General features: G+C 32.0%; 6 protein-coding genes across 7 annotated transcripts; 2 read left to right on the top strand and 4 right to left on the bottom strand.

Annotated features, from left to right (window-relative positions):
* Positions 1-2543: 2543 nt before the first annotated feature.
* LOC108553121 (uncharacterized) lies at positions 2544-3902 on the bottom strand. The gene is made up of 4 exons (XM_017907893.1): positions 3846-3902; positions 3240-3370; positions 3062-3146; positions 2544-2747 (listed from the first exon to the last, which is right to left on the bottom strand). Exons 1-4 carry the CDS (start codon positions 3900-3902, stop codon positions 2550-2552), a joined length of 471 nt encoding a protein of 156 aa, XP_017763382.1. The 3' UTR covers positions 2544-2549.
* Positions 3903-5295: 1393 nt separating this feature from the next.
* Positions 5296-6835, bottom strand: LOC108553120 (uncharacterized). The gene is made up of 5 exons (XM_017907892.1): positions 6815-6835; positions 6273-6359; positions 5850-5981; positions 5618-5769; positions 5296-5542 (listed from the first exon to the last, which is right to left on the bottom strand). Exons 1-5 carry the CDS (start codon positions 6833-6835, stop codon positions 5416-5418), a joined length of 519 nt encoding a protein of 172 aa, XP_017763381.1. The 3' UTR covers positions 5296-5415.
* A 12-nt stretch (positions 6836-6847) lies between these two features.
* Positions 6848-11490, bottom strand: LOC108553135 (uncharacterized). The gene is made up of 7 exons (XM_017907912.1): positions 11259-11490; positions 9478-9676; positions 9092-9331; positions 7825-7911; positions 7402-7533; positions 7170-7321; positions 6848-7094 (listed from the first exon to the last, which is right to left on the bottom strand). Exons 2-7 carry the CDS (start codon positions 9673-9675, stop codon positions 6968-6970), a joined length of 936 nt encoding a protein of 311 aa, XP_017763401.1. The 5' UTR covers position 9676; positions 11259-11490; the 3' UTR covers positions 6848-6967.
* A 2748-nt stretch (positions 11491-14238) lies between these two features.
* On the top strand, positions 14239-15302 carry LOC108553132 (proteasome subunit beta type-2). The gene is made up of 3 exons (XM_017907908.1): positions 14239-14437; positions 14636-14992; positions 15099-15302. Exons 1-3 carry the CDS (start codon positions 14347-14349, stop codon positions 15272-15274), a joined length of 624 nt encoding a protein of 207 aa, XP_017763397.1. The 5' UTR covers positions 14239-14346; the 3' UTR covers positions 15275-15302.
* Positions 15303-16662: 1360 nt separating this feature from the next.
* LOC108553130 (minor histocompatibility antigen H13) lies at positions 16663-19056 on the bottom strand. 2 transcript variants are annotated; one of them, XM_017907904.1, is made up of 7 exons: positions 18864-19056; positions 18504-18614; positions 18344-18426; positions 18095-18269; positions 17523-18016; positions 17344-17436; positions 16663-16931 (listed from the first exon to the last, which is right to left on the bottom strand). In XM_017907904.1, exons 1-6 carry the CDS (start codon positions 19053-19055, stop codon positions 17358-17360), a joined length of 1134 nt encoding a protein of 377 aa, XP_017763393.1. In that variant the 5' UTR covers position 19056; the 3' UTR covers positions 16663-16931; positions 17344-17357. The 2 variants fall into 2 exon arrangements, with proteins under 2 accessions (XP_017763393.1, XP_017763392.1); XM_017907903.1 differs by having other exon boundaries at positions 16663-17436.
* A 1242-nt stretch (positions 19057-20298) lies between these two features.
* On the top strand, positions 20299-22722 carry LOC108553129 (zinc finger protein 436). The gene is made up of 2 exons (XM_017907902.1): positions 20299-20955; positions 21022-22722. Exons 1-2 carry the CDS (start codon positions 20299-20301, stop codon positions 22720-22722), a joined length of 2358 nt encoding a protein of 785 aa, XP_017763391.1.
* Positions 22723-27089: the final 4367 nt, after the last annotated feature.

Here is a 27089-nt window from a genome sequence, read left to right as displayed (position 1 = left end):
CGAGTGAAAATGGTTAGTTCGAACGATATTGCGTGATTTCAACATTTGCTATTGAAATAACACCGTTGGTGATAGCGATACTCAGGGCCATTTATAGTTTCTAGCTGTAAATATTTGATGTCAAGCAGTAAAATTAGAAAAATTCTTTATTAAATTTGGATTTTAGTTTGATTCATTAACTATGGTTTATTAAAAATTTGCTACGTTTAGTTTTTTTTTCTTTTTTACTATTTCGAACATCTCAAAGAAGTTTAACTTGTACATTTAGGCTCCATTGATTTTACAAATCTGCTAAATCATTCGAACTAACCCTATCTTAACCAATCGCTAAACAATTAATTAATTAGCAGCTAGTCCATCGAGATCTACGTGAAGATTCTTTGATCAACGAGACTTTTCTTAGATATTGATGTTTAGCCTAGCCCATTCGTTGAGGTTATAATCGAACAACGTAGTCATGGTATTTCCATAACTTTTCATATTCGTACTATTCGTAATCCTTTTTTATCTTCTTTTTTTTTTGAAGATGCGATGGAATTATTGTACCTCGGTTCCGCTGTTTGAAAAAATCCACAAGCTTCTCGAGAGATTAATCCGACATGTTTCAAATCTTTCCGCCGAAGGTACTTTGTGGTCAAGAAATAAGATGGAAAAATGAAACTAGATTGATTCGTCGAACATGTAAAATCTCTTTTCTGTTTCAATAGGTGACAAGGAGAGAATAGGGGAAGATAGGAAAATATGTAAAACATGTGAAAAGAAAACTCCCGAAATTCATCGAGATGTTTTATACAATTGAAATCATACTTCCAGCCTCCCATAGCAATGCATACCAATGTTTATGATTATTTTTAAGCTATTTGATGAGTAGCAGAAGTCTATTAAGGTATTTTGATGTTTCTAATGTTGTGTAAATAAAGAATCGAAAATTGCATATCGCGGAGACGCTGCGGAGGAGCGTGGTATGAGAGAGTGGGAGAGAAAGGGACAAGAAGAAAGAGAATAGAAGAAAGAAGAAGTATGAGTGTAAGAGAAGAAGCGAAAGCAACCAGACGGAGAAAGAGAATAAAAAACATGTTTGTGTTTTGATAGGTGGCTCAATCATTTCAAACATGCGTTCCTCTAGGCTCTAGTATGCTCTCTCGCCGTCAAGAAGTTGCACGAGGCTAGAGGCAAGCTTGCTCGGGGTGTTGTAGTCATGTACCGGAAGTTGCGGATGAATTCGTGGCAAGGAATCGTCCACGAGTCGGGAAGTTGGTAGAAAAGGAAAAGAGATGTTCATTATAAATTTTACAAATGTTTAGTATTCACGAATATTAATTATGAACATTGTCTAATATTCAGGAATATTAACTGTCAGAATTTCAGCATAAAAGGGAACATGGGTCTTCCAAGGTTAACTCTCAAAGAATAGCTCTTGACACACGGGATCCAATCAAGCTCAGCGACGGGTCTTCAATCTTTTCTTCTTATTCGCTTCTAATATTGCTAAAGTATGAACGTGTTCGAAGACTTCGAGGTGATCTCAAAGGACTTATTATTATCTCTTATTGAAACAATTTATTAAAGTATCTTCGTCCTTCAAGATCCTTCGGAAGCCTATACAAAGCTCGTCGCTGATCGAGTCTTCTCAATAAAGAACTGGAAGTCCCACACAACTGGTATTTATCATTATGCCGCAGTAAACAAAAGTTTTGATACGACGAAGAGAGAAAAGCGAGAGGAATAAACGAGAAGGAGAAGGAGCAAAAGGAAAGCGATCGATATATTAATATACAGAATTTAAAAAGAAACTCCGTTCTGTGTTAACTACAGTTTTTTTAGACGCGAAGAAAAATTAAGAAAAAAGAAAAAAAATAGGAAAAAGAATCGTGTACGAAGGAATAAAAAGAAATAAATCCGTAGAAAAGCAAGAAGCTTCGTCGTGGACGGCTCTAAGCCTGTTATTTTCTGAAAAACAGCAAATTATTTATTCCTATAGAGTCTATTCTTATAAATATATATCTTTCGACTGAGTTCCACGCCGACTTATCGGAAGTAATGTTCGTATCCGCATTCGTACGCGCGTAAAACAAATAAATTCAAAGGTGAACAAAAATGAGGTCAAGTTTTTTCGCTGTATATATGTATGTTTATTCTCAAAGAAATTATACGGCTATTATATATACATATATATATATATATATATATACCTACATTGTAAACAAAATATAAATAAATAAATATATATATATGTATAGAAAGAAAAAAGGAAATGATCAAAAAAAAGAAAACGAAAAAACAATGGAGTGTATTAAGAGAATAACGTATGCTACATATTCGATATTTCGAAGCACGTCTGTTTAAGGAATTGTTACAAAATGATTCAATAAATATTATCTTAATACAATTTCAAACTGGCGGTCTTTCAAGAAAGAATTGTTAAATATGTACGAGAGCAGCTTCCGATTCCGATCTTGGTCCAAATTCTTAATTTCTTCACCTACTTTCAACTACTCTGTACCGAATGTACTAATCGTACTAATCGTACTAAGTGTACTAATCTGATTTTATTTAATATATTGACTGTTAAGCCTTTGGATCTTGGATTTTCCTGGTGTTTCGTAGTTTCCGTCGCGCTTCGCCTCGTCCCTCTTCTTGTTTTCCTCCTCTTCCTTCGCGTCCACCACCGCCGGTTGATCGCTATCTCGCAAGATTATCGTGGCTGCCGTGGTCGTTGTCGTTGACATATTGTCCTGCATTGATTGCTGAAAATGGTATACATTATAAATTAACAATGATCCTATTTATATTACAATTAATGACAAACGAACGATTTGTTTCATGCACAAATTAACAACAAGCATTTGCGTCTTCATCCTCTTTCCATGGAGAGAAACATAAATTAACAATGATCCTATTTATATTACAATTAATGACAAACGAACGATTTGTTTCATGCACAACAAATTAACAACAAGCATTTGCGTCTTCATCCTCTTTCCAAGGAGAGAAACGATTCTTATCGAGAAGAATAAGTTTGTGAATCAGTTGACGACGAATCAGAGATACCAAAAATTACCTGCATAACATTTATGAGGAACAGAAATGCGAGAAGAGTCAACGCGCTAAGTGCAGCTCCATTTGTGCCTTTCTTTTGGCCACCTCTGAAAATGTTTTAGTGTTATCTTTCACAGCAGTTCAGTTAAGCTAATGTACATATTAATCTTAATGTTAATTAATTAATTTCGATATTTTACCCTCGTGAACTGTGTTGATATCCTCCAGATCCACTGTGATGATAACCACCAGTCCCACTATGATATCTGTCAATGATAGGCTGATAAGAATCCTTGAAACCACTGAAACCCATCAAGGACTTCAACGTCATCTGCAAAAAACATAATGAAGAGTAATACATAACAAACGTTGTTCTGCAAAAAAAGTATAGTATATGATGTATTTAATTTTTAAAGGAATTAATAGTAGAGGAAAAGGTAAATTTACTCAACCAAAGGACAAATTTCAAGTTATGGATGCCTCACCTTCAATGGATTGTTAGTTAATATTCGGGAAGCTTCCGTCTTTCGCAATGTTCGTGTAAACTCTCTCGTCAACGTGTTAAGTCAGACTATTTTATCCAGGAAATAAACGGTCGGTTCGTCCGCCTTTCTGTCACGCCTTGTGGACTTCTTTAATAATATCCGCTGTGTCTATCCGGTGTTTGCACCCGTTAAATACACGGAGTCTTTGTCGTCTCAGAGAAGAAAGCAATTTTTGCGATGAAAAAGGTGTTAAGATGATTATTATTCTGTTTCCAAAGACCTAGAAACTTTTAGTCTGTGTAGTTGCATGGGACAACTGACATCATTAATCTCAAAAAGTAGGTAAGATTTTTGATAAATGCTTAACCGTCCTGACATATAGTAAAGAATTTGACACAGTTTTGTATAAAATACACGTGGTAAAATAAAATATTGTTAATATCTATCTTTAAACGTTGAATTTAGGTCTGCATTATCTGTGAAATATTCTGTATAAATACTATACTGCAAGAAACAGAGTTTGAAATTTTGAATTTGAGAAAGTTAAAGGAAAAGAAGACATGATTATCAGTAATATCGTTTATTAATTTCAATTTAAATATCATCGTATCGCACGTCATACATACAACTTACATCTAAGTGATACGCTACTGAGCTAAATAGAACGTGGCTATTGCGAAAAAACTCCACCCGTGTGTATGTGTGTATGTATTTATATGTATACATATATAATGTCTATATACAATAGATAATTTTGAGCGGGTGACAAAACAAACATAACATCCTGAGACGTTAATTCGTACGAATAGAGAGAAACATTCCAGGACGAATTTCTTTGAACCCTATTCAAAAACCTCAAAAAGGATTTAAAGAAAGACGTTAAGCATATGTAATATACCAGATTTTAAACTTCCAACCATTTTAAACTCATCTTCCTCTCCGAAACGAAGAAACTGTCTCGTTAATGTGGAAAAACTCATAATTAAATATAAAAAATCGAGTTGAGCTTGTCGTTGATGACAAAAACAAAACATAAGTTGAGAAATTCAAAGAGATTAATTATCGAAATTATTTAAATTGCGATACGTCGTTAATGCTTTGAAATGGAAAAATTAATCCTCCCATTGTGTGGTAGCTTATCGAGTCTTAACTACGCACTAACTCTACGTCCACTAAATTCAATAAATAGAAATAAATATCGTGATTGTCGTGAAGACCCATCCGAACGGTATACAGTTCGTTTAGGCCTGAAATGTCATTCAGTCTACTTCTACATTAAGTTATATACGTCTTTCACTTACGTATACGACCTCTTCTCTCGCCTGTTCTTCTCTGTCGCAAACTCTTTTTACATAAATAAATTCCCAGTATTCACAAGGTCACAAAGGACACTGAGACTTGCTACTTTTTAACAGCGCGTGATTATCAATCAATTAATAGTTTAGAGACATCGCGAATATTAATTGATCAATAAATTATTCTATAGTTTCATGAATTTGACTCTCGATTTCATTTCGATTTTGTTTCTATGTAATTATGATGTAGTTCCGAATTTTTTTCTAATTCTATAAGATGACCGATTTAGTGGTTTGATCGATGAGGCAAGTTCGTCGATCGAGAACTTGGAGAAGAGGATCACCATTCTGATTTGGTCTCGACACGGTTCTCGCGCATAAAGCTACTCTTCCGTCGGTTCCGTGTGCGATCTAAACCTCAGGACGGGATAAATCCGATTCACAGACCTATGAAATTCCAACATTTTTTTGAAGAAATATAATTTGAACTGGCATTCCATATCAAATTCGATTTAAAGAAGTTTCAAACAATTAAGTCTGGCGTTAATCGAGTCCTAGAGCCTCTAAATCGCACTTGAACGGGTCAAAACGGGTTTTCATACAGCGTTACAATCCATGAACAGAGTTCTGCAGTCCTCACCGGTGCGACCGCGTCGACCTGCTTCATACAGCGCCTCGAAACCTACTCCACTCTGCCTTTGAAGCAGATAACTTGTCGCATACCTTAAAAAGTAACAAATTGTATTTATGAAAGTTAAAATGATAGGAAGTATCACTGATGAGAAGATAGACACTTACGATCCAAGTTGGCAGAAAATAGAAGATGTACCCTGAGCATCTGCAACACACTCTGCACTAGCTTCGCAGAGGGCTCTCTCGGCACAACCCCGTTGCCCTTCATCCTCAGCGCGACCAACATTATTAAATGATTTCACTGATCTCATGTAGCCCTAAATTAAACATAATATACGTTTAGGGGTAAATAAAAAAGAATAAATTTACATACTATAAATTTTTAAGATTTGCATACTTTAAGCATAGAGATGGAAGCAACAGCAGCCTCAGAAACAGTGTCCCGTCTTCCCATGGACCTAGCCGCCAAAGAACGATGAGAGAACGACGTCTTCAAGGCGTCCAGAAGATTGATCACGATACTTATGAACTGTTTTAGAAAAAATTAGATTATTAACCGCATGTAAGTTGTTAAAGAGTAGATCAACAGAGTAAAAGCATTTTACACGTGGAAAGCGTGCATATTTCTATTTTATTCTAGCCTATTGGCATCTCGTCAACTTTGAAATCTTTAATTGCAATAAAATTACCAACACGATATCGTATCATTAAAGTAAAATAATTTATTTAGTGAAATCTCAGAGAAAAACGTAAAGAGGAAGAGTAAGAGTGTGAGATAACGATATCATTTCATGTACAAAGTGTTTGATTACGTACTAACCTCGGAAGCGTTTTTAGCCATGACAGCAACCTGATCGGGGTCTCTGCCCTGTCCTAGAAACGCGCCCAGCACCGCAGTCAAAATGCCCTAAACAACCGACACCAGCCATGTGCTCTAAGTTGACATTCTCTGATGATTGTCGCAAACTCTTTTTACATAAATAAATTCCCAGTATTCACAAGGTCACAAAGGACACTGAGACTTGCTACTTTTTAACAGCGCGTGATTATCAATCAATTAATAGTTTAGAGACATCGCGAATATTAATTGATCAATAAATTATTCTATAGTTTCATGAATTTGACTCTCGATTTCATTTCGATTTTGTTTCTATGTAATTATGATGTAGTTCCGAATTTTTTTCTAATTCTATAAGATGACCGATTTAGTGGTTTGATCGATGAGGCAAGTTCGTCGATCGAGAACTTGGAGAAGAGGATCACCATTCTGATTTGGTCTCGACACGGTTCTCGCGCATAAAGCTACTCTTCCGTCGGTTCCGTGTGCGATCTAAACCTCAGGACGGGATAAATCCGATTCACAGACCTATGAAATTCCAACATTTTTTTGAAGAAATATAATTTGAACTGGCATTCCATATCAAATTCGATTTAAAGAAGTTTCAAACAATTAAGTCTGGCGTTAATCGAGTCCTAGAGCCTCTAAATCGCACTTGAACGGGTCAAAACGGGTTTTCATACAGCGTTACAATCCATGAACAGAGTTCTGCAGTCCTCACCGGTGCGACCGCGTCGACCTGCTTCATACAGCGCCTCGAAACCTACTCCACTCTGCCTTTGAAGCAGATAACTTGTCGCATACCTTAAAAAGTAACAAATTGTATTTATGAAAGTTAAAATGATAGGAAGTATCACTGATGAGAAGATAGACACTTACGATCCAAGTTGGCAGAAAATAGAAGATGTACCCTGAGCATCTGCAACACACTCTGCACTAGCTTCGCAGAGGGCTCTCTCGGCACAACCCCGTTGCCCTTCATCCTCAGCGCGACCAACATTATTAAATGATTTCACTGATCTCATGTAGCCCTAAATTAAACATAATATACGTTTAGGGGTAAATAAAAAAGAATAAATTTACATACTATAAATTTTTAAGATTTGCATACTTTAAGCATAGAGATGGAAGCAACAGCAGCCTCAGAAACAGTGTCCCGTCTTCCCATGGACCTAGCCGCCAAAGAACGATGAGAGAACGACGTCTTCAAGGCGTCCAGAAGATTGATCACGATACTTATGAACTGTTTTAGAAAAAATTAGATTATTAACCGCATGTAAGTTGTTAAAGAGTAGATCAACAGAGTAAAAGCATTTTACACGTGGAAAGCGTGCATATTTCTATTTTATTCTAGCCTATTGGCATCTCGTCAACTTTGAAATCTTTAATTGCAATAAAATTACCAACACGATATCGTATCATTAAAGTAAAATAATTTATTTAGTGAAATCTCAGAGAAAAACGTAAAGAGGAAGAGTAAGAGTGTGAGATAACGATATCATTTCATGTACAAAGTGTTTGATTACGTACTAACCTCGGAAGCGTTTTTAGCCATGACAGCAACCTGATCGGGGTCTCTGCCCTGTCCTAGAAACGCGCCCAGCACCGCAGTCAAAATGCCCTAAACAACCGACACCAGCCATGTGCTCTAAGTTGACATTCTCTGATGATTATTTACAAAGAGGTCGAGTCTGTAACGTTGCCCCAAGCAACAAAGGAATATCGGATCTTGTCGAGGAGTATGTCGGTCGTTTCGCAATCGCACGAAATCACAGCATATTATTTACAAAGAGGTCGAGTCTGTAACGTTGCCCCAAGCAACAAAGGAATATCGGATCTTGTTGAGGAGTATGTCGGTCGTTTCGCAATCGCACGAAATCACAGCAACGTGTACGGTTTGCTTCCACTGACAATTTCGAAAATATTTCAGCCAAAGGAGGATCAGACATAAATCGAAAGGAAATTAAATCGTTTAGAAAACGTGAAGATCGTTAACGTGGCCAGAGTCCCCTTAATTGTTTAGGAGACAGTGGAGCTTGTTAACGGAAGTAACAGCTCGTGTCGAGAAACGATTCATTCACCGTTGTGATTTCTCTTTTGAACAAATTCTGTACTAGAGTAAACACATATAAGCATGACTATTTTACAATGCATGCACGAACAATTCGTTTCATAGAAGAAAAGCAACAGTCTCTTCTTCCCGAATTCTAAACGAGTGTCTTAAGGGAAAGAAGAACGAATCTCTGTGATCTGTTTCATGCTCAGCGATGTACAATCTACAGCATAAGTGTGCTATTAATTCTAATTAGCTATTCAAATGTACAGCGAGTCGTGTGCGGAATCTAAACAAAATGCTACGAAGGAAGATGGGAAGGAGAGGAGAAAATCGATCGAACAATTCCTTGGTAAATATCCGAATCGCAGGCAAACGATATTCAGTTGAGTCTACGATGCGTTTGACCCAGATCGATTCAAAAGTACAATCAATTCGGCTTATGCTTGCTTTCGTCACGCGACCCGGATCAAGATGAAAGCCTCGGAAACTCAACGTTCCTGTTGCGCGAGACCGTTTCGAGTAATTATCGATTGCTTTCTAATTTCGTTTCTTAATCGCAAATATTCGCGTCTGATGTCGAAATTGTCAAGACAATTATCGCAGCATCTACTTCGATAGTACCTAACACTGATACATTTCATTCATAGGTAATCGTAGATCAACCAAAGATCTCCATGGATCGATGCCGAAGCGGAAATGACTGAGATCGAAGGAGTAAGGTGCATTTGTGTGATCACGAGCGTACCTGCATAGGGCTGCTTTGGTTGTCAACTTTGTCGATGCCATCAACAGATTGTTGAGGACCTCCCAGAAGGGCGGTGAGTACCCTGAGCCCGACTGACAATAAATTCGCCCAAGGACTAGTCGGTGCTCCATCATCGATTTCGTTCTTGCTTGGGCCTGCTACACCACCCGTTTGGCCTAGGAGCATCTGCATCAACATACTCAGCATGTTCGACCACGAGAACCCGGTATTACCACCTTCCTGATGAAATAAGATGAAGCAACGATTAATTTAATGTTAATATATATAGAAATAAGGAACCAAAATTTAAAATTAATCAAAATAACTTTGTCATTTTCATTTGCTATATAGGTAGCTAAAAGAAGTTGAATTTAGTGGTAATTTACTTGAATCTGATTGGTACTGATGTCGTCCAGGTCATCGAGAGCAACCTTCTTCATGGCATTTGGCTTCTCTGCAAATTTCCTTTCATCCCTGACTTGTTGTTGGAATTGTTGCGGATACTGAGAATGCTGTGGCAATGTTGCTACTTGTCCGAGAACAAGCGCCACCAAGCATAGCGACAGATATTGATTGTACTGCATTCTGAAAAGAAAATGATACATTCTGCATTATCAAAATTCGACACAAAAGAAGCCATCAATTCAATTTTTGGAGAGGTGTCTATAGTGATGAGTATACGTGAAGAGACCGGCGCAACTCTATCTCTAGTATGGAAGGGATCGAATTCGATGAAGAATTCGAATGCACAGTTCATTCCGGGAGAAAATCCGGAAAGATCGAGTCATGCTCCAAATATGCTATAGCTTCCGTTCCGGACCTTCGTGTTTCCCAACGTGATTCCACTATTTCTTCTGAATTCTTATTAAAACTAAGCTCTGCCAATATCCAACCGCGTGCAAGGAGAAAAAAATAATAAGAAGAACCGCCTGGTAAATTAGTAAAAGGTAATTGCCGTGTATAAAACGATAAAATTCAGAGAAATTCTGTACATTGTTGAACAAGTGTAAGGGGAGAGACGATTCTATAATCTTAATCTGAGGCCACGTTTACCTAGGTCGTCTGGTATCGGTAACCTTGATCTTGAATCGAGAAACGGTGTTCAAGAAAAAGCAAGCGATCACGCATACACGAAACGAATAAAGCGGAATGGTATGCGTGCAAAGCGAAAGAACGACGTCGAGTGGCAGGAAAGTGTGTCAGAGCGGTTAAGGTCACCCTGGCAGCACCAGGTAGCCCACTTCTCGATCGAAGCTACCGGTTTGTTGAACTCAACAGGTACCGTTACCTGAAAACGCGGTCGCGACCTACTGTCGTCTTTATCGTCCTGCACTGCACCGACCAAGTAAGTAAAGAAAAAACAAATGGAAAAAATAAAAAGAAAATAGAAAGAAAGCTCCCAGCAAAAAAAAATCGCAGAAATTCGAAGAAGTTGGCAAAGAGAATAAGTGAACTTTGCAAAAAAATAAATAAATTTGTAATAAATAGTTATAAGATTCAATAATAAGATTCAATTATACGTGTGATTAAAATGTATGGAAAAGTTTAAATAATTTATAACGAGAATTTTAACAAACTGTTTATTTATTAAATTTATTAATTTAAGAAAGAAATCGTGAAATTGTGAATAAATAGAATAGAAGAATTCTATAGAACAATTTGAAAGCAAATGGAGAAGATATATGAGGCACGCCACGCCTCTCGAAAACGGTACTTGTTGCGCTGGAAAAATCGCAAACGATTTCTAACTGTAGCCAACACTTCTAAAAGATATTTTCTACCTGTTCCGGGGCTATTCCTTCACTCAAGTTTTAACGATATTATTCAATACAAAGAATTCCACGCTCGTTCTTCTTATATGAAATATTTAAAGTCTTAACTAGGAAAAAGTCATATTATAAATCGAGCTTAAAATTTATTTAACTCAACGATCGTTTGAACTTTGCCTTTGGAAATATATTCCCTTAGTTCTAAATAGTAAAACTTCGAAAGTAAAATAAGCTATCAAAGTTGGAACCGGAAAAGATAGAATAAAGTATTGAATATTTTTTTACATAGTTGGAGATGATCATAACTAAGAAAAAGCTTCGAAAATTTAAACGTTAAATGTAAAACGATTGAAAATATGTAAATATCGATAAATTTAGACGAACTCTACTGTACTCACTTTGTTACTTTCAGGTGGGCTTCCTTGACACTGACTCTCAGTTCTGAAGATGAAATTCCACGTGAGGTGTTCTATATAGCTTGTGCACTCACGTGGGGGTAGGCTCAACGGCCAATGACCACACATCTTTGGCACTATTTTCAATGGAACTGACCAATCCTCTGCCACTCTTCATCGTCAATCCTGAAGGTCTACTTTTCGAATACTTTTCGTTAAGATTTTACGGTTTCAACGTTCTATGTGCCTTTTATTCCCATCGAATTCTCTCGCATAAAATAGTCCACTAAACGAACGAATAGCTACTAAGATTTTCCTTTTTTCTTTTCTTACTTTGTTAAGAATATAATTATTTTTTAGAAAACTTGGAAAAGTAATATTGTAACATAAATCTAAAGTCAGCACGTTGAAATCAAAGTTCCTGTAATTATTTTTATTTAAACTTGTAATTGTTTAAAATTGTTTATAACTGTTTAAAAACATATTAAATCATTTCACAACGTAACTTTGTCGTGATTATATACTTGAAAAACTTACTCTTCGAAATTGGACAAGTTCCACAATATTATTAAAAATTATCATCAATAATAACAGTTGAGAGTAATTCTTTCATCCACTTGCAAAAACGTTCTTGTCAAGATTCCTTTCATTTTTTAGATTTCTTCAACCATACCAGGACAAACCAGTTACAGACCACTTGAAATAAAAAAGGGACATCATTTATAATTACAAATGGAATACTAAACATTAAAAAAAAAACAAAATGGTTCATACAGATATTAAAAATACCATTTTTTATATAAAAGACATCAATCTAGTAAAAAGTATTGCAGAATTTGTAAATATGCCGTTTACTCGATCAATATGCAGCAAACGTATTGTACCAAAACAATAATGCATCGATCGATCATTTGACTGATCCATTCACTCGTCCACGGCCGGAGGCTTTCCTTTTCTTCTTGAAGGCCCATTTCACGTTGCGTGCACCCTGGACTAGGCGGTCGCGATTCATCATAACTGTTTCAGTAGCGGGATGCTGGAGTCATGTTTTCTTATTAGGAGCATCTCGCTAATCACCATGTAGAGGTGTAGAGAACAACCTGCACTTCGCAAGAAACATAAATCGAACCTTCGGTGAACGTACAGATCGGCATGTTTTCGATTTAGCGTAAAGAATCTTTTATTCTACCTTTTTAATTAACATAATAATATCACCAATATCTGCTTTAGATATAAAATAGAAATTATTAATTCATTTTAACAACATGATATAATTAGATTTTCAAAGTTATGATGTAAAACGATCGTTAATCACATTAGGCGTCATAAATACTAATGTAACGGGATCGACAAACGACCTTCAACGGGACGAGGTGAACCAATTTTGCCGTTAATTTATCACAATTAGTAGTCTTTCTTCTTTTCTCCTTGCTTTTTACACTAATTCCATTGAATATTTGACTGAAATGTAATATTAGTATTCAAATTCTTCTAATTAACCACTAACGCAGCAGTTTAACACCATAAGCATATAATCACACTAATTTTGTACACAATTCCGTACTAAAACCACAAATGATTAAATTTTCTTATTATTTCTTGTATTATTTTTACTTCATATATTTTTTAAATATCTTTCTTTTTTCTGTTCATCACAGAATTTTTATTCGTCGATAAAGTAGATTCCATCGATGAAGAAAAAGTCTATATAATGTACACCTCTTTTTATAAGTTAAGATCTCTCCGAAGAATTTAATGTTTTTAGTAACAGGAATTCTGTGAAAATTCGTTAGTAAGATTGAAGTTCAAAGGAACAGTACAAGTGTTTGAACTTCTGAAAGAGTAATATGAGACATTTAAAAAGAGATGAAGCACTCGAAAAGGAATCATTGTTGTACGATTTTAACGTGGAATGAGTTTTTCATTGTCAAGTATTGGACAAAAATTCATATATAATCCAAGTTTTTTTTTGAATTAATAAACAAAATTTAATAGTAATAAATTAATAGTGGATGGTAATTAATAAACTAAATTGAAATTCAAAACTAATCGAGAATTTTTCTTCGTTTTACTGTTTAATACTAAATACCTACAACCTACAGTTAGAAACTGCACATAGTCTGAGTATCGGCAACTTCAACTATGTTATTCCGAAATTAATTGAAGCTCTCGTTTGATACAATAATTTCCAAACACACTATAATCGTTTCTATTCTACTACACATGCCTTACTTCAATACAGAAATTTTTTTCACTTAACAAATTTTTAGGCTAAACTTTGCCTCTCTCTGAAATCTCAATGGCGTCCTGTGTTCCAATGATGTTACGTTCGTTCTTCTTGAAAGAACCTTAAGGAATTATCAGTGTTCCGGTATCTATAATAAAATTGAAAAGAATAGGAAATCCAGTCTGCTATTAGAGCTTTACCACTGACACAGAAATGTAATGGTATACCAGTGAGCGTGAACCAGTCATTTCTGTTCGTCTCTCTTTCAACCTGTTTCCTTCATAACGATTTACATCGTCATAATTTTAGTTATACTATAGTGAATTCAATGATCAAATATTCATTATATTTGTGATTTAATTTCTATAGAAAATTTTATATTTATTTATTATCTGTTTTATTTGAAAATTAACTTTCACCTCATACAATCTGTCCAACTTGAATACAAAAAATTAAGGCAAAAGAAAATATTCATCAATTAATATTCTTTTTTTTACTACATGACATACAGCGTATAGGAATACTAAGAATTGTTGAATATATTCGATGATTTGTATACTGCCTTTTTTTTATGTAATTATTGATATACAATTAATCTGAATGAGAAAGAATTTAATAACATCGTAATTAAAATAAAAAATATTTAGTTTTTGATAAAAAAATATTTCGTTATATTTATTAACCAATTACATTTTAAAAAAGTTGTATACAAATTGGACCACTTACGCCATTAAATACACAACACATTGATAGTCGATATTACTGTAGCCATCAAAATTCTAACCTTGCAGTTCATGACGTGCAGTTTTCAGTGCTGTTTGATCGTGTTACAATTCCAGTTAAAATAGTGGAGTATTCGTTAAAATGGAATGTTTAATCGGCATACAATTTAAGGACTTTGTGTTAGTTGCGGCTGACATGACAACAGCTCAATCTATCATGGTTATGAAAAGTGGTAAGAAATACGTTTGGTTACAACCTGATAATACAGTTTCAAATAAATAATTTTGTTTGTTGTTACATTTGTTCTATAAGCAATATTTGAGTATCAAATTTTCTATATAATTCAAAACATTATATGTATATACAAATCATAAAATATTTGCATAAAAAATGCAAGTCATTTTATACTATTCATATAATTTTATTTTAGATGAAGAAAAAATTCACAAAATGTCTGATAAACTTATCATGGCAGTCTCTGGAGAATCTGGAGATACTATACAATTCTCAGAATATATAGGAAAAAATATTCAACTTTACAAAATGAGAAATGGGTATGAACTATCTCCAAAGGCAGCTGCCTCTTTCACCAGGAGAGAGTTGGCAGATTATCTTAGAAGTAAAACACCATATTTTGTCAATCTGTTAATGGCTGGTTATGATGATAATACTGGACCAGAGTTATATTTCATTGATTATTTAGCATCATGTGTTAAAGTATCTTATGCAGCACATGGTTACGGTGGCTTTTTCTCTCTTTCCATTTTGGATAGATACCACAAATACGGTAGTAAAATTGATGGAAATCAAAATTACAATAACATTTGTTTATACATAGTATGATTAATTAATAAATAGTAATGAAATACCACATATACTGTTGTATATTACAGATTCAACAGAAGAAGAAGCATATGTATTAATGAAACAATGTGTTAGAGAATTGCAAAAGAGATTGATAATTAATCTTCCAAACTTCAAAGTACAAAAGATATCTAAAGAAGGTATAGGAGAATTGGAACCTATTACAGCAAAGAATTTGGCAATAGAAGATGCGGCTAAAGTATAAAGTAGTTTTACTCTATTTTTATTCATTTTATTTGTAATATCATTTATAATTGAAAAAAATAAAAATATTAAAATAAAGTAGCCTTAATAAGCATCATTTTTTGCACAGGAAACTTATAAACAGTTATTTACAAATAAATGGAAAAATGTAGTTTTATTATATTTTTGAAAAATGCTTACAAATTTTTTTAACCAAATACATATTTGATGGAATTCGTTTTACCAAATATCAATTTCATGAATTGAAATATGATTCCTTTAAATTAAAAAATAAATTCAACTTTCATAATTACTTTCCTGAACTGTAATTATAAAAAATTAAATGAATTTATAATTTTATAAATAAAATCGAAGAATTTTGCGTATTTTATAGCTCTAATAAAACAATATATACAATTTCCTATTAGAGATGATAAATTTAATCAAATATATGTTCAATCCAGTTATTCACAATAATAGTTTTAAAAAGTTTATATTTCATACAAAAATGAGAAATTTTAACTCAATTTTCATTCTTATTGTATTTTGCTTTGATTTGAAAAACAAATGATATTTATATTATTCATATTCTAATGAAAACTATTCTACACTTGTGATATACATATTAATCAGGGCTTATGATTTCAACTGAACTTCTTCTAAACATCTGAGATACCCAAGTATATAAAAATTACCTATCTACCCAGGTATTTCATGAGACGCAATACATGAGATACTCGAAACTTTCTATATTCTCCGGGATTACTCTATTATATAAGATAATTCTCTCAGTAGACTCAAAGCAGTGCATTGTCTAAACATAACGGCGACGTTGTGTAATCACTGACGATCAACTAGCGATAATATCGATCTCTTCATCGAATAACTATTATTTATCTAACACCGAAGCCGAATTTTTTGTTGATGTGGCGATATTATTTTGAAAATATTCGTCAATCATTCTAGTATAACAATTTTAGCGTTACAATTAAATTTACTACAACAAAAATTAATTCAATCTTATCCAATGGAACTTAATGTATCATATGTATTCTTCTTATACATAATTGTGGCACAATTTTTTTCAATTTTAAACAGAAAAATGCAATAATTTACTTTCAGAGACCATAGATTTATTAGTATTATATATTCATATGAAAACCGAGATATATAAAACATAAAACTAGAATTACAGAAATATTTATGTAAGTACAATTATATGTAGGATAAGTAAATATATTGTATATTAAAATATTTTTCCTTTTTTCATACTATTTTATCATATTATTTCTAACATTCAAATTTGAGATCCTTAGATAAGAATTTTAGTCAGTTTACATCACGTTTCCCCGGACATTAAAAATACTAATAATTATTCATAATTAAATACGAATAGCGTAACATAAATATTTAAATAAGTTGTAATTAAATTTTTGTTTTCCGGCTGTGATATGGTTTTTTTCGTATCTTTAAACTTAAAACTATGCATTCTTTTGTTTCGACCTCTCATATCGATGGTTTCAACTATCTCGTGTATTTTATGAGGTACCCCAGTTTTTGAGTAATTTTTATCTACCTGGGTATTGCACGAGTAAACCGGGTATGTTATAAGTAAGAACCCTAGTATTAATGTAAATCCTCATTTACTTATTTTATTTTATTTATAGAAAACAATTCATCTGAAAAAAAAAAACCATATTACTTACTATTATTCTTGAATAATTTCTTCATAAATTAACTAATATTTATCTAAACACACACTCACGCACGCACGCAATGTGTATGTGTGTGCGCGCGCGCGCGTGTGTGTATGTGTGTGTGTGCATCTTTATAAAAACTGATACAAATATACAATAAATTATAAATTACTGACTCAATTGACTTTAAATGTATGAATATGAACCAAATGTAAGTTTAAATCTCACAGTATGCATGTAGAATATAACTACATGTATTGTACTTATAACACTTTTAAATTTCATGATTGTACAGCTTGCGCATAAGACAAACTATCATTTTCTCCCTACATACTATAAATTTAAAATGGTAACAGCATAATAATGCAGCTGAAACTTTTATTACATTCATCACCTTAAATACGAATATCACGTATCCTTTTTTGTTTCTACTTGTGTTTGTACTGATTGTTCCATTTGTTTTATATTAAGTGGATGATCTTCGTAACTGAAATAAGATCAATAATTTACAATATATTATTCGGAAATTATTTCAAATAAAACAGTATAAATGAAATACTTATTGATACATACGAAAATAGTGCTTTTAAATCTCCTTTGGCTAATGCCAAAAGTAGAGGGGTACCTAGGCAAGCTGGTACTAAATATAACAGTGCCGGTTGTGCGTGATTGAAAAAACGCATAATGAACATTGTCGCTAACAATGCCATGAAATATGCAAAAAATGTTGAGTAAAAATAGACATTTGTTTTTCTACTCAAGCTATTGTCGAACCGTAATAAAAGAGCAATGAAAATTCCTGGCAAAACAATGTCACCTAGACCCAACATAGCAAAATTGTTGGCTGTAAATCCTTTTTCCAATATATCTTGAGGAAACACTAATTTAATTGGAACTTCGAATGATTTCGCAACTGTTATCATTACATCTGTACCAAATACCCAAAATGCATCATAGAATAAGAGCCCACAAAGCAAAATACATCCTGTTACAACATTGTTCACATGTAACAACTCAACTCCATTAATCGCAAATGCAATACCAAATAAATTATTAGCTATCCAATGCTGCAAAATTAAAATAGTAAAAAAGTTATTTCATCTGAAGTTATACTTATTCAATAAAATTTTGTATAATATTACTACCTTTTTTAAAATATACCAAGTTCCAACAAGTGAACAACATATCAGACAAACGATATCATGAAGATTAAATTTGTAATTGATAATAAATTCTGCCTCATCTACTTCACCCTTAGTAAATAATAGATTGTACTGAGTTTTTGGAATTGCTGCAGGTACTAGTGATGAAATTATTGGGCTGTAATAATAGTTATATTACCTATCAAATACTTAAAAAGCACATATTACCAATAAACATTAAACTGTTCATACCTAGTAAGGTGACACAAAGCTAAGATTCCTAAGAAAAAGAAATATGTTGCTAAAATTTGAGTCACAAATTCCTTGTCAAATATCTGAAAAATATTGACACAATTCTAAATAGAATCTAATAAATTTCTTATGTAAATATCATATATCTAATCCTTCTTACTTTATATATTACATATAGTCCAAATAATGTAACACTGGAAATGAAAGGAAATATTGCTGCATCCTTACGAGACATTATTTCTGGCTGTTCTCCACTTTTCTTATATTGTTGCTGTAAAACATAAAATTACTACATGCAATATAACATTCTGTTAATAAAATATAAGATATTTATACAAAGTTAACATCAACAATCTACGAACTTGTTAAATGACATTCAATTAATTAGAAATATTGCATGTAATACAAATTATCATTCGGACATTATAACTCAATTGAAAATTAAGGTATTAACTGTCACATAGTTAAAAAAATTTTTTCGATATACGCATGTAAAACATATGTCAAACGCGTGGCTGACCTGCTGTTCCTTATGATGTTTAACAGCACGATAACTACCAAAGAAAATAGGTAAAATAGCCATAATTAATAGGCTTCCGTAAGCAAGGACTATTCCCTCAAATGTCGAAGGCATTCTTGCGGTAATAGAGTTATTATTTTCCGTTATATTTTCATTTACTTGAACAAGACTTTCGTTTACTACAACTGCCATCTTGGACTTACTAATTGAACTGTGTGTAGTTGCACAAGTGACACGAGTTCAAAAAGAAATCTTCGAAAAACTAATTTAAAGATGGATAAACGTATGTTATATCACGTTATACATTATTATTTTTAAGCTACTAAATATTTACAAATAAGATCCAAGTACAATTAAAAATTGCTTTATACAATTAAACATTTGTATTGTCAACCAATTTATTTATCAATAACGATATAACTGAATATTTTTCTTATTTTTTATTTGATGGACTATGTTCATATAATTATTATTTGATTACAAATTTTTTTCATAGTAGTTCTGATGTATTGATATGAACACGAAGTAGTGTAAATATCCAAATGATTAATAATGTAAATATTTTTATTTCTTAGTTTATTCTATATACGAGAGAACATGGTATTAAAAATCTACCTTTACCTCTCTCGACACGTGTACAAATAAACATTATTATTTCCACTAGACTGTCAAGTTCTTAGTTGTATGTCAAGTTTTAACAAGGTAATGAAAACTCGCAATGAAAATGACAAACAAGAGTTTTCAATTGTGTAGTGAACATTAATTATTGAATTAAGAAGTGAAGAAATGTGTATTTAATTGTCACTTATAAAATGAAATAATTTTAAGACCTTTCAGTATAATTTAAAAAATGAATATAGAGGTTTGATTTTCAAGTAAACTGAATCTCATAACGAATAGTATAGGTTACAACTGTATATTGCCTCATACTAAAAAAGAATGTAAATTTTGTTTAAATACTATTTGTATATACAATACTTTATTTGTACATACAAACAAAAGTTTGTTAAAGGCTATTAAAACCACAATGAATTATTATATGGTATGTTTTACCTTTAATTTCTTTCTAATATAGTATATATTCGTAATTTTACACGTTTTATTGTTTTTTAAAAGTGTAATTTTTTATTTCTTTTGACAGATATCAGTGAATTAAGAAAGTGAACAATGGACACACAGAAAACAAAAAAGGTGTTAAAGGAAACATTTAATTTGTTGGAAACAATCAGTATTAGATCTTTAAAACATGAAATAAATGTTTACCAAGAGGTATTTCATTCTATACCTCTGAAGATAACATATATTTATAAATTGTGATAAATTGTTTAAATATATTATTCATAATAAGTCATTTGTTTTTATTAAATAATTGTACAAAATTTTATAGTTTTTAAATTACTCTAAAAGAATTATAAATTATTTAAAAATTGAAAACATGAATTCACTTTGTAATACCACAGACAAAAAATTATATCATAGAGGACAAATTGATGTAATAGATATGCCAGTACAGTTAAATTGTAATTACAAGTATTTTTTTGTTTATGAAGATCAAATATCCAGGTTTGTTGTGTTGAAAGGTTTACATGAAAACACAGCAAATGAGGTAGCTGTAAAACTGTTAGACATATTGACTATTATTGGAGCACCACAGGTTTTACAAAGCAGTAATGGGCGCAAATTTGCAGAAGAAGTTGTGCAAGAGTTACGTCTTTTATGGAAAGATTTCATAATACTTCATGGAGAAATTACTGAAATTAATAAACAAAATAGAGATTTCAAAAACTTACTTGAATGTTGGATAGCGGAAAACCCAACAAAAACATGGTATGAAGCTTTGAAACATATACAGATATTTCAAAATTCTACATTTCGTTGTGAAAATGGAAAAATTCCTTATGACATATTATTTGGGAAAAATGTACATGAAGAGTTTCAGAAACAAACTAATAGAATAAATTTAAAAAATAATATATGGACTGAAGAAGAATGGATTGATCTCTTATCTGACAAACAAGATAGTGTTAAAAAAGAAGGTAGACAACAGCTTATAGAAGTCCCAACTTTTGCAAGCATTAGAGATGTAGATTGTGTAAGTATACTATTAATGATATAATTATTTATATACACGTTATTAATCATTAATCTAATTTATTAGTCAAAAGATTGTGAAAGTGAAGACTCTTGCACTGAGACTAGAGACGATCTTCGTAGGGATACTCCTGGCTTTAATTTTGTAAATGTTAAAAGTGAACCTTTAAATATGCATATGGAAGATTCAGTATTTGAGGATGAATCAGGTATAGATGATAAAATATCAAACTTGGAAAATCAAATTAATTTAAAATGTAAAATCTGTCAGAAACAATACATGAAACCAGGACATTTAAAAAATCATATGAGAACGCATATAAAAGGGAAAAAATTTGAATGTAAATTATGTAACAAAATGTTTCACGTTTTGAGCTTATATGAAAAACATATGCGGCAATCTCATAGACAAAATAAATTATCCAGTTTCATCAGAAGTAGGAGAAGTAAAGATTCACAAAATGATACAATGTCAGATGTGAAATCATCTAACTTAAGAAGTTTCTCAGATTCAAATGTCAATAAAACGCAATCCAATGAAACAAATGACTGTCAAAAGGCAACAAAAAGTTTACATCTTCTTAAGGAAAAGAAAAAGATAGCAGACAATCGTTCAATGAAAATAAATGGAGATCCAACTCTGGAATGTTCATATTGTAATCAAAAGTTTAATTTTCCTAGTGTATTAAAAAGGCATATGCGATCTCATACGAATGAAAGACCCTATATTTGTGAAATTTGTAATAAGAGCTTTAAACAATTAGGTCATCTTAGTCAACATTCATTAACACACAAGGATTACCGTTCTTTCCATTGTGCAGTTTGTGGTGTGAAATTTGAATCTTTGGGTTCGCTAAAAATTCATGCTCAGTCACATAAGGAGGATTATATTTCGAAAACTAAAGAGGCTTTTCGTTTATTTGAATGTGATAATTGTAAAAAAGTGTTTACTACTAAAAGCGTTTTGGAACGGCATATACTCACTCATTCTCATGAACGTCAATTCCCATGTATAATTTGTGGAAAAAGATTCAAACAGGCAGGACACGTAAAGTCTCATATGCTAGTGCATACAGGTGAACGAAAATTTGAATGTTCGGTTTGCAAAAAAAGATTCAGTCTTTCAAATTCTCTAAAGAAACACATGTACGTGCACAATGGAGAAAAGCCATATCAATGTGACGTATGCGGTGCAAGATTTCTTGAAAAAAGAAATTTAAACGGACACTTAATGACCCATACAAACGAGCGTCCATTCCGCTGCAAGATTTGCGGAAAACGCTACACTTTGGCGGATACTTTGCGTCGACATGTAAGTGCTGCGCACGAAGATGGACGCACATATCAATGTGAGATTTGTGCGAAAATGTTCAAACAGCTTGCCCATTTATCCGTTCACAAGAAAGTACATAACGACGAACGACCATTCCAGTGTCATTTATGCGAAAAGAATTTTAAGCATAAAAATGTGCTTAAATCTCACTTAGCTATACATGCAAATGTGAGACCATTTGAATGTGATGTATGCAAAGCTACATTTGTTAGAAAGACAAATTTACAAACACATATTGCATCAGCTCATATGAATGAAAGACCATATGTTTGTACTATTTGTGGAAAACGATTTAAACAAATTAGTCACTTAAATGGTCATGTAGTAGTACATAGCAATTTAATGCCTTATCAGTGTGATTTCTGTGATCGTCGATGTAACAGACTCGATAATTTGAAGAAACACATGCGTCTTCATACGAAAAATAAAGAATAAACAGTGTAAAATAATTGTCTTGTAAAAGACAAAATGTTTAGAATTGTTTCAATATGGAACTATCTAGATTTAAATCTATGTATATTGTTAGTATAAAGAGAAGTCGATCTTAGAAGCTTCCATTTCCGATTTATAATGACTGTACTTTTCATTGACCTCAAATAAGTTTTATTTGTAATCATATACTTCTATGTGATTGATGTATACTTATAGACTTTAAATATTTTTATATCTCATAAACAATCTTAAATGCTTGAAAGCTTTATTCTTTTGAAAAAAATTCAAAACGAAAATGCCTCACATCCTATGTAAATTAAAATTGAAACTAGCAATTAAAATTTCAAGAGAATATAGCTACATATTTTAACATATTTTCCCTGTATTTTGACTAATTAGTATCATAAGTTCCTTTTTTTACTTTTTCTATCATATTGCAATCTAAAAATTACAGTAAAAATTATATAATTCTATTGTACAAATATACAAGATAAATTTCTAAATTTAAATTAAATTTTTGAGATTTACACATACATCTATTCTAAGCAGTTCTATGTTTAAAGAGATCATTTCAAATATATTAAATAATTAATCATTATGTTGTTTTTTAAATAAATATTATTATATAGAAAAATGTTTTTTCATTGTTCAAGATATAGTCTTATAATTTGATATTTTGCTTCAATAAGTATATCAATTTTTTATTTGAAAAGAAATTACGTTCGTAATGAATACGCATAATTTTCTTTCTTTGCTTGAATACTATGAATGTTACAGTTATTTGTATTTAACTGCTAAAAGATACCAATGCTACATCGATTAAATTTTTAAAGAGATCACAAGAAGAATGCAAATCCTTCGGGTTACCGATTTAGTTAAAACTTTGCAGGTTTGTAAATATCGTAATGCAGTTTAAGAATATATATCATTATAGCTTCAACTATTCAATAGATTTTTAGATATTTACGATTAAAGTTTTATTTTTCCTGTAATGACAAATGTATTTTCATCATTTCTCAGGCGGGGTTGTGGCTTGACGGCGACAGTCGAAATTTCCTATACTGCAGGACTGGGGTTTGATTCTCGTTCATAGTACAGGTTCTTTTTCAATCTACTTTTTATTTTGTATTCATTTTTCGCCAATAAAAACATTGTAAATAAACAAATGTAAATAAAATTTCTTAATAAAAAATGTATTTTCTACGCTTTCTTATGTTAGTATATATTTATTACAAAATAATAAGAATACTACAGCGGTTTTAATTAGACAATCAGCATTCATTTCTTTACCTGGCAGACTACAAATATGCAAAGGTACGCCTTTACAACGCAATTATAAAATTTTATAAATTACACAGAAATTGAGCGATTTATTAATTTTTCTCCAAGTGAACAGGAGAGGGCATAGGAAATGAAAAAAAATTACAAACAAACGCCGGAAGCATTGTTGTGCCCATGCAGGTGTGTCTGCATCACGAAAAGAATGTAAGTATTTGTATTAACATAACCTTTAGTTATAATTAAATAGTGTAAGTTAGAAAAGATAATATTCTGCTGAAATAAACAGGCACGTGCAACAATAGAAAAATATTGAACTCATGGAATATCATCAGCGTAGATGCCAAGAATTATACTTTATAGCGAGAAAAAATTGAAGCAGCAATATAAATATGTAAAGTATATGTCTATTGCATTCTAGGTCGGTTAACCGTATGACATACAAGATAGAAATCTTTGATGGTCAAATAAAAATTCAGAAAATGGAGATGGTTTAGGCAGACAAAAAGGAATGCAATTAATTTAGGTAATGGCCTCTTATAACAACAAGATATGGAAAATACAATGAGATTGAAAGGTATGTTGTGTTCCTGATATAAATGAATATTAATATCAGTGGTCAAGGTCAATGATCATCGCTAATGTGTTATGTTTGAATAAAAGGAATGAGAAGAGGAAATGTATATTATGTCAAATCAAGAAACAGAAAGGAGGCAGCATATGTATCAAGAGAGAAACATGTGTGGCATTGACTTGCAAATATGGGGATCGTTGAACAGATGGAGAATGAACAATTGATAATAGTTATGAAAGGTAAAGTTAAATTGAACATAGAATGTAAATGTTGCATTAAGGCAAAAATGTCTAGTAATATCTATAGGGATTGGAAACTATAAAAAAGGCAATTATAATGGTGCTGTGGCACATCATGGACTTCATTTGGCCAATAAAGCCAATGTCAAAAGGAGGTAAAAGCTATGATTATTCGAGAAAAGAACCATTTGGTTGACTGATTTATAAATAACTAAAGATTTAATATGAAATAATATTGATGAAGGATTTTTTCTATCATAGGAGACATACAAACATGAGTAATACTTACATGCAAGAGCCAGCCACTAAGGGTAAAGTAATAAGTATCATTTTATAATATTTCATTGGATTGTATATCTGTTTTTAAAAATTTAACCGATATACAATATTTACTCTCTAAATTTCTATATTAATGTATTAAATAATTTCTAATTTGAATTACAATAATAAATAATAAATTTTAATAAATTTGATTTTATAAGTATTTTACATTAATCAAACTAATATATTTGTCAAACTAGGTTGTAATGAAAACAACTGTTGGTGATATTGAGTCAGAATTATGGGCAAAAGAAACTCAAAGGATATGTAGAAACTCCATACAATTATGTATGGATGGTTATTGGGATGACACTATATTTCATAGAATTATCAAAGGATTCATAACACAAAATGGTGATCCCACAGGTACAGGAGAAGGTGGTAAAATATATGGAGAACCCTTTAAAGTGAGACTATATTTAAAAATAAAATGAATTCCTTTCTTATTCAAAAATAGTTATTGGATATATGTGTTTTAGGATGAATTTCATACAAGATTACGTTTTTGTTGACGAGATTTAATTGCTATGTCCAATGCTGGAAAAGATGACAATGGTTCCTAATTGTTCCTTACTCTTAGTTTTACACCAGAATTGCAGAATAAACATACAATATTTGGCGAAGTTACTGGAGAATCTATATATAGTATGCTTAAACTCGAAGAAGTACTTGTAGATGAGGTAAATTTAATGTTTGCAAGAATATATATCAAGCATTGATATAAATATAATATTTCCTCTGTTTTGTAGAATGATAAACCACTTTATCCTCCAAGATTGATAAAACCTATAATATTGAACAATCCATTTTTTGATATTATACCAAGAATAATAGGTACAGGAAAGTGAAGAAGTAAAGGACAGTTTAAAAACTAAAACGGCAGCAGTATTATTCTTTGCAATGTAAGATTTTGTTACAGAGATTTGAATCTTTTATCATTTGGTGAAGAAGCAGAGGAAGATGAAAAAGAATATGTGATATTAAATAAAAAGTTTAGTGGTAAGGGCAAATCAACTCATGATCATTTAACTGATCCAAAATTAAGCTCACAACCAGCTGTTGAATCACCTGGACTTGAAAATAAAAAAAGGAAGGACGGCCGCAGTAGCTATTGAGAAAGCGACGACGAAGTAAAAGCTCGAGAAGAATTAGAAGTTGTAAAGAAAGAGAAAGAGTTAGTTTATTGTTTATATTATAACTATGTTATAGAAAGTAGAAATTTTTATTGACTGTCTCTTATATTTATATTTTCAGAGCAATGAAGGAAAGGATAAAAAATACATTGACAGATACAAAAAAGGAACCGAAGAAAGTTACAAAATTATAAAATGGATGATGTTGAAGATGATAAGGATATAAAGGAAAATGAATAAGGAATAAAAAAACTCCTTATAAGGTTTAGCACAAGAGAAAGCTGAGGAGATGCACGATAAGAGATATCAAGAATTATTAAGATAAATCATGCATTTGAATAGAATCATTTATCATATGTTTATAAATATTGTATATATATATATATATGGTCATTGTAATGATAATTATTACGTGATGTGTATTACGAAACATTTTTTTCTCGCAACGGTCCGTGATACGGACACCTATTCAGATTCTAATGTCTATATGTCATTGTTTATTATGTCGTTAACAATTAACATGTATATGTAAAACTTTCAAAGTGAATAAAAAGTACCTAAGCATATAACAATTGAAGTTTCGTTTTATTTTTACCAAGAATAAAACAACACATCTTCATCTGTAACTTCATGTTCGTCTGACTTTTAAGAGATTAAAGAGAAGGAAGAAAAATGTGTTGTACTTATTTATGTCCTTTTATTGTTTTGTTTCTCCCGCCGAACGGGTCACGTGGTATTTCATTCGGCAGTTTCGATCAGCGCCATCTATTATTTGGCTCCAAATGCTACAAAAGTGATAGGAATATAGAATAGGCAAGGAGGTCG

Source organism: Eufriesea mexicana, unplaced genomic scaffold, assembly GCF_001483705.2.
Source record: "Eufriesea mexicana isolate 0111107269 unplaced genomic scaffold, ASM148370v2 scaffold9443, whole genome shotgun sequence".
NCBI lineage: Eukaryota > Metazoa > Arthropoda > Insecta > Hymenoptera > Apidae > Eufriesea > Eufriesea mexicana.
This window is presented reverse-complemented; position numbering and strand designations above follow the sequence as displayed.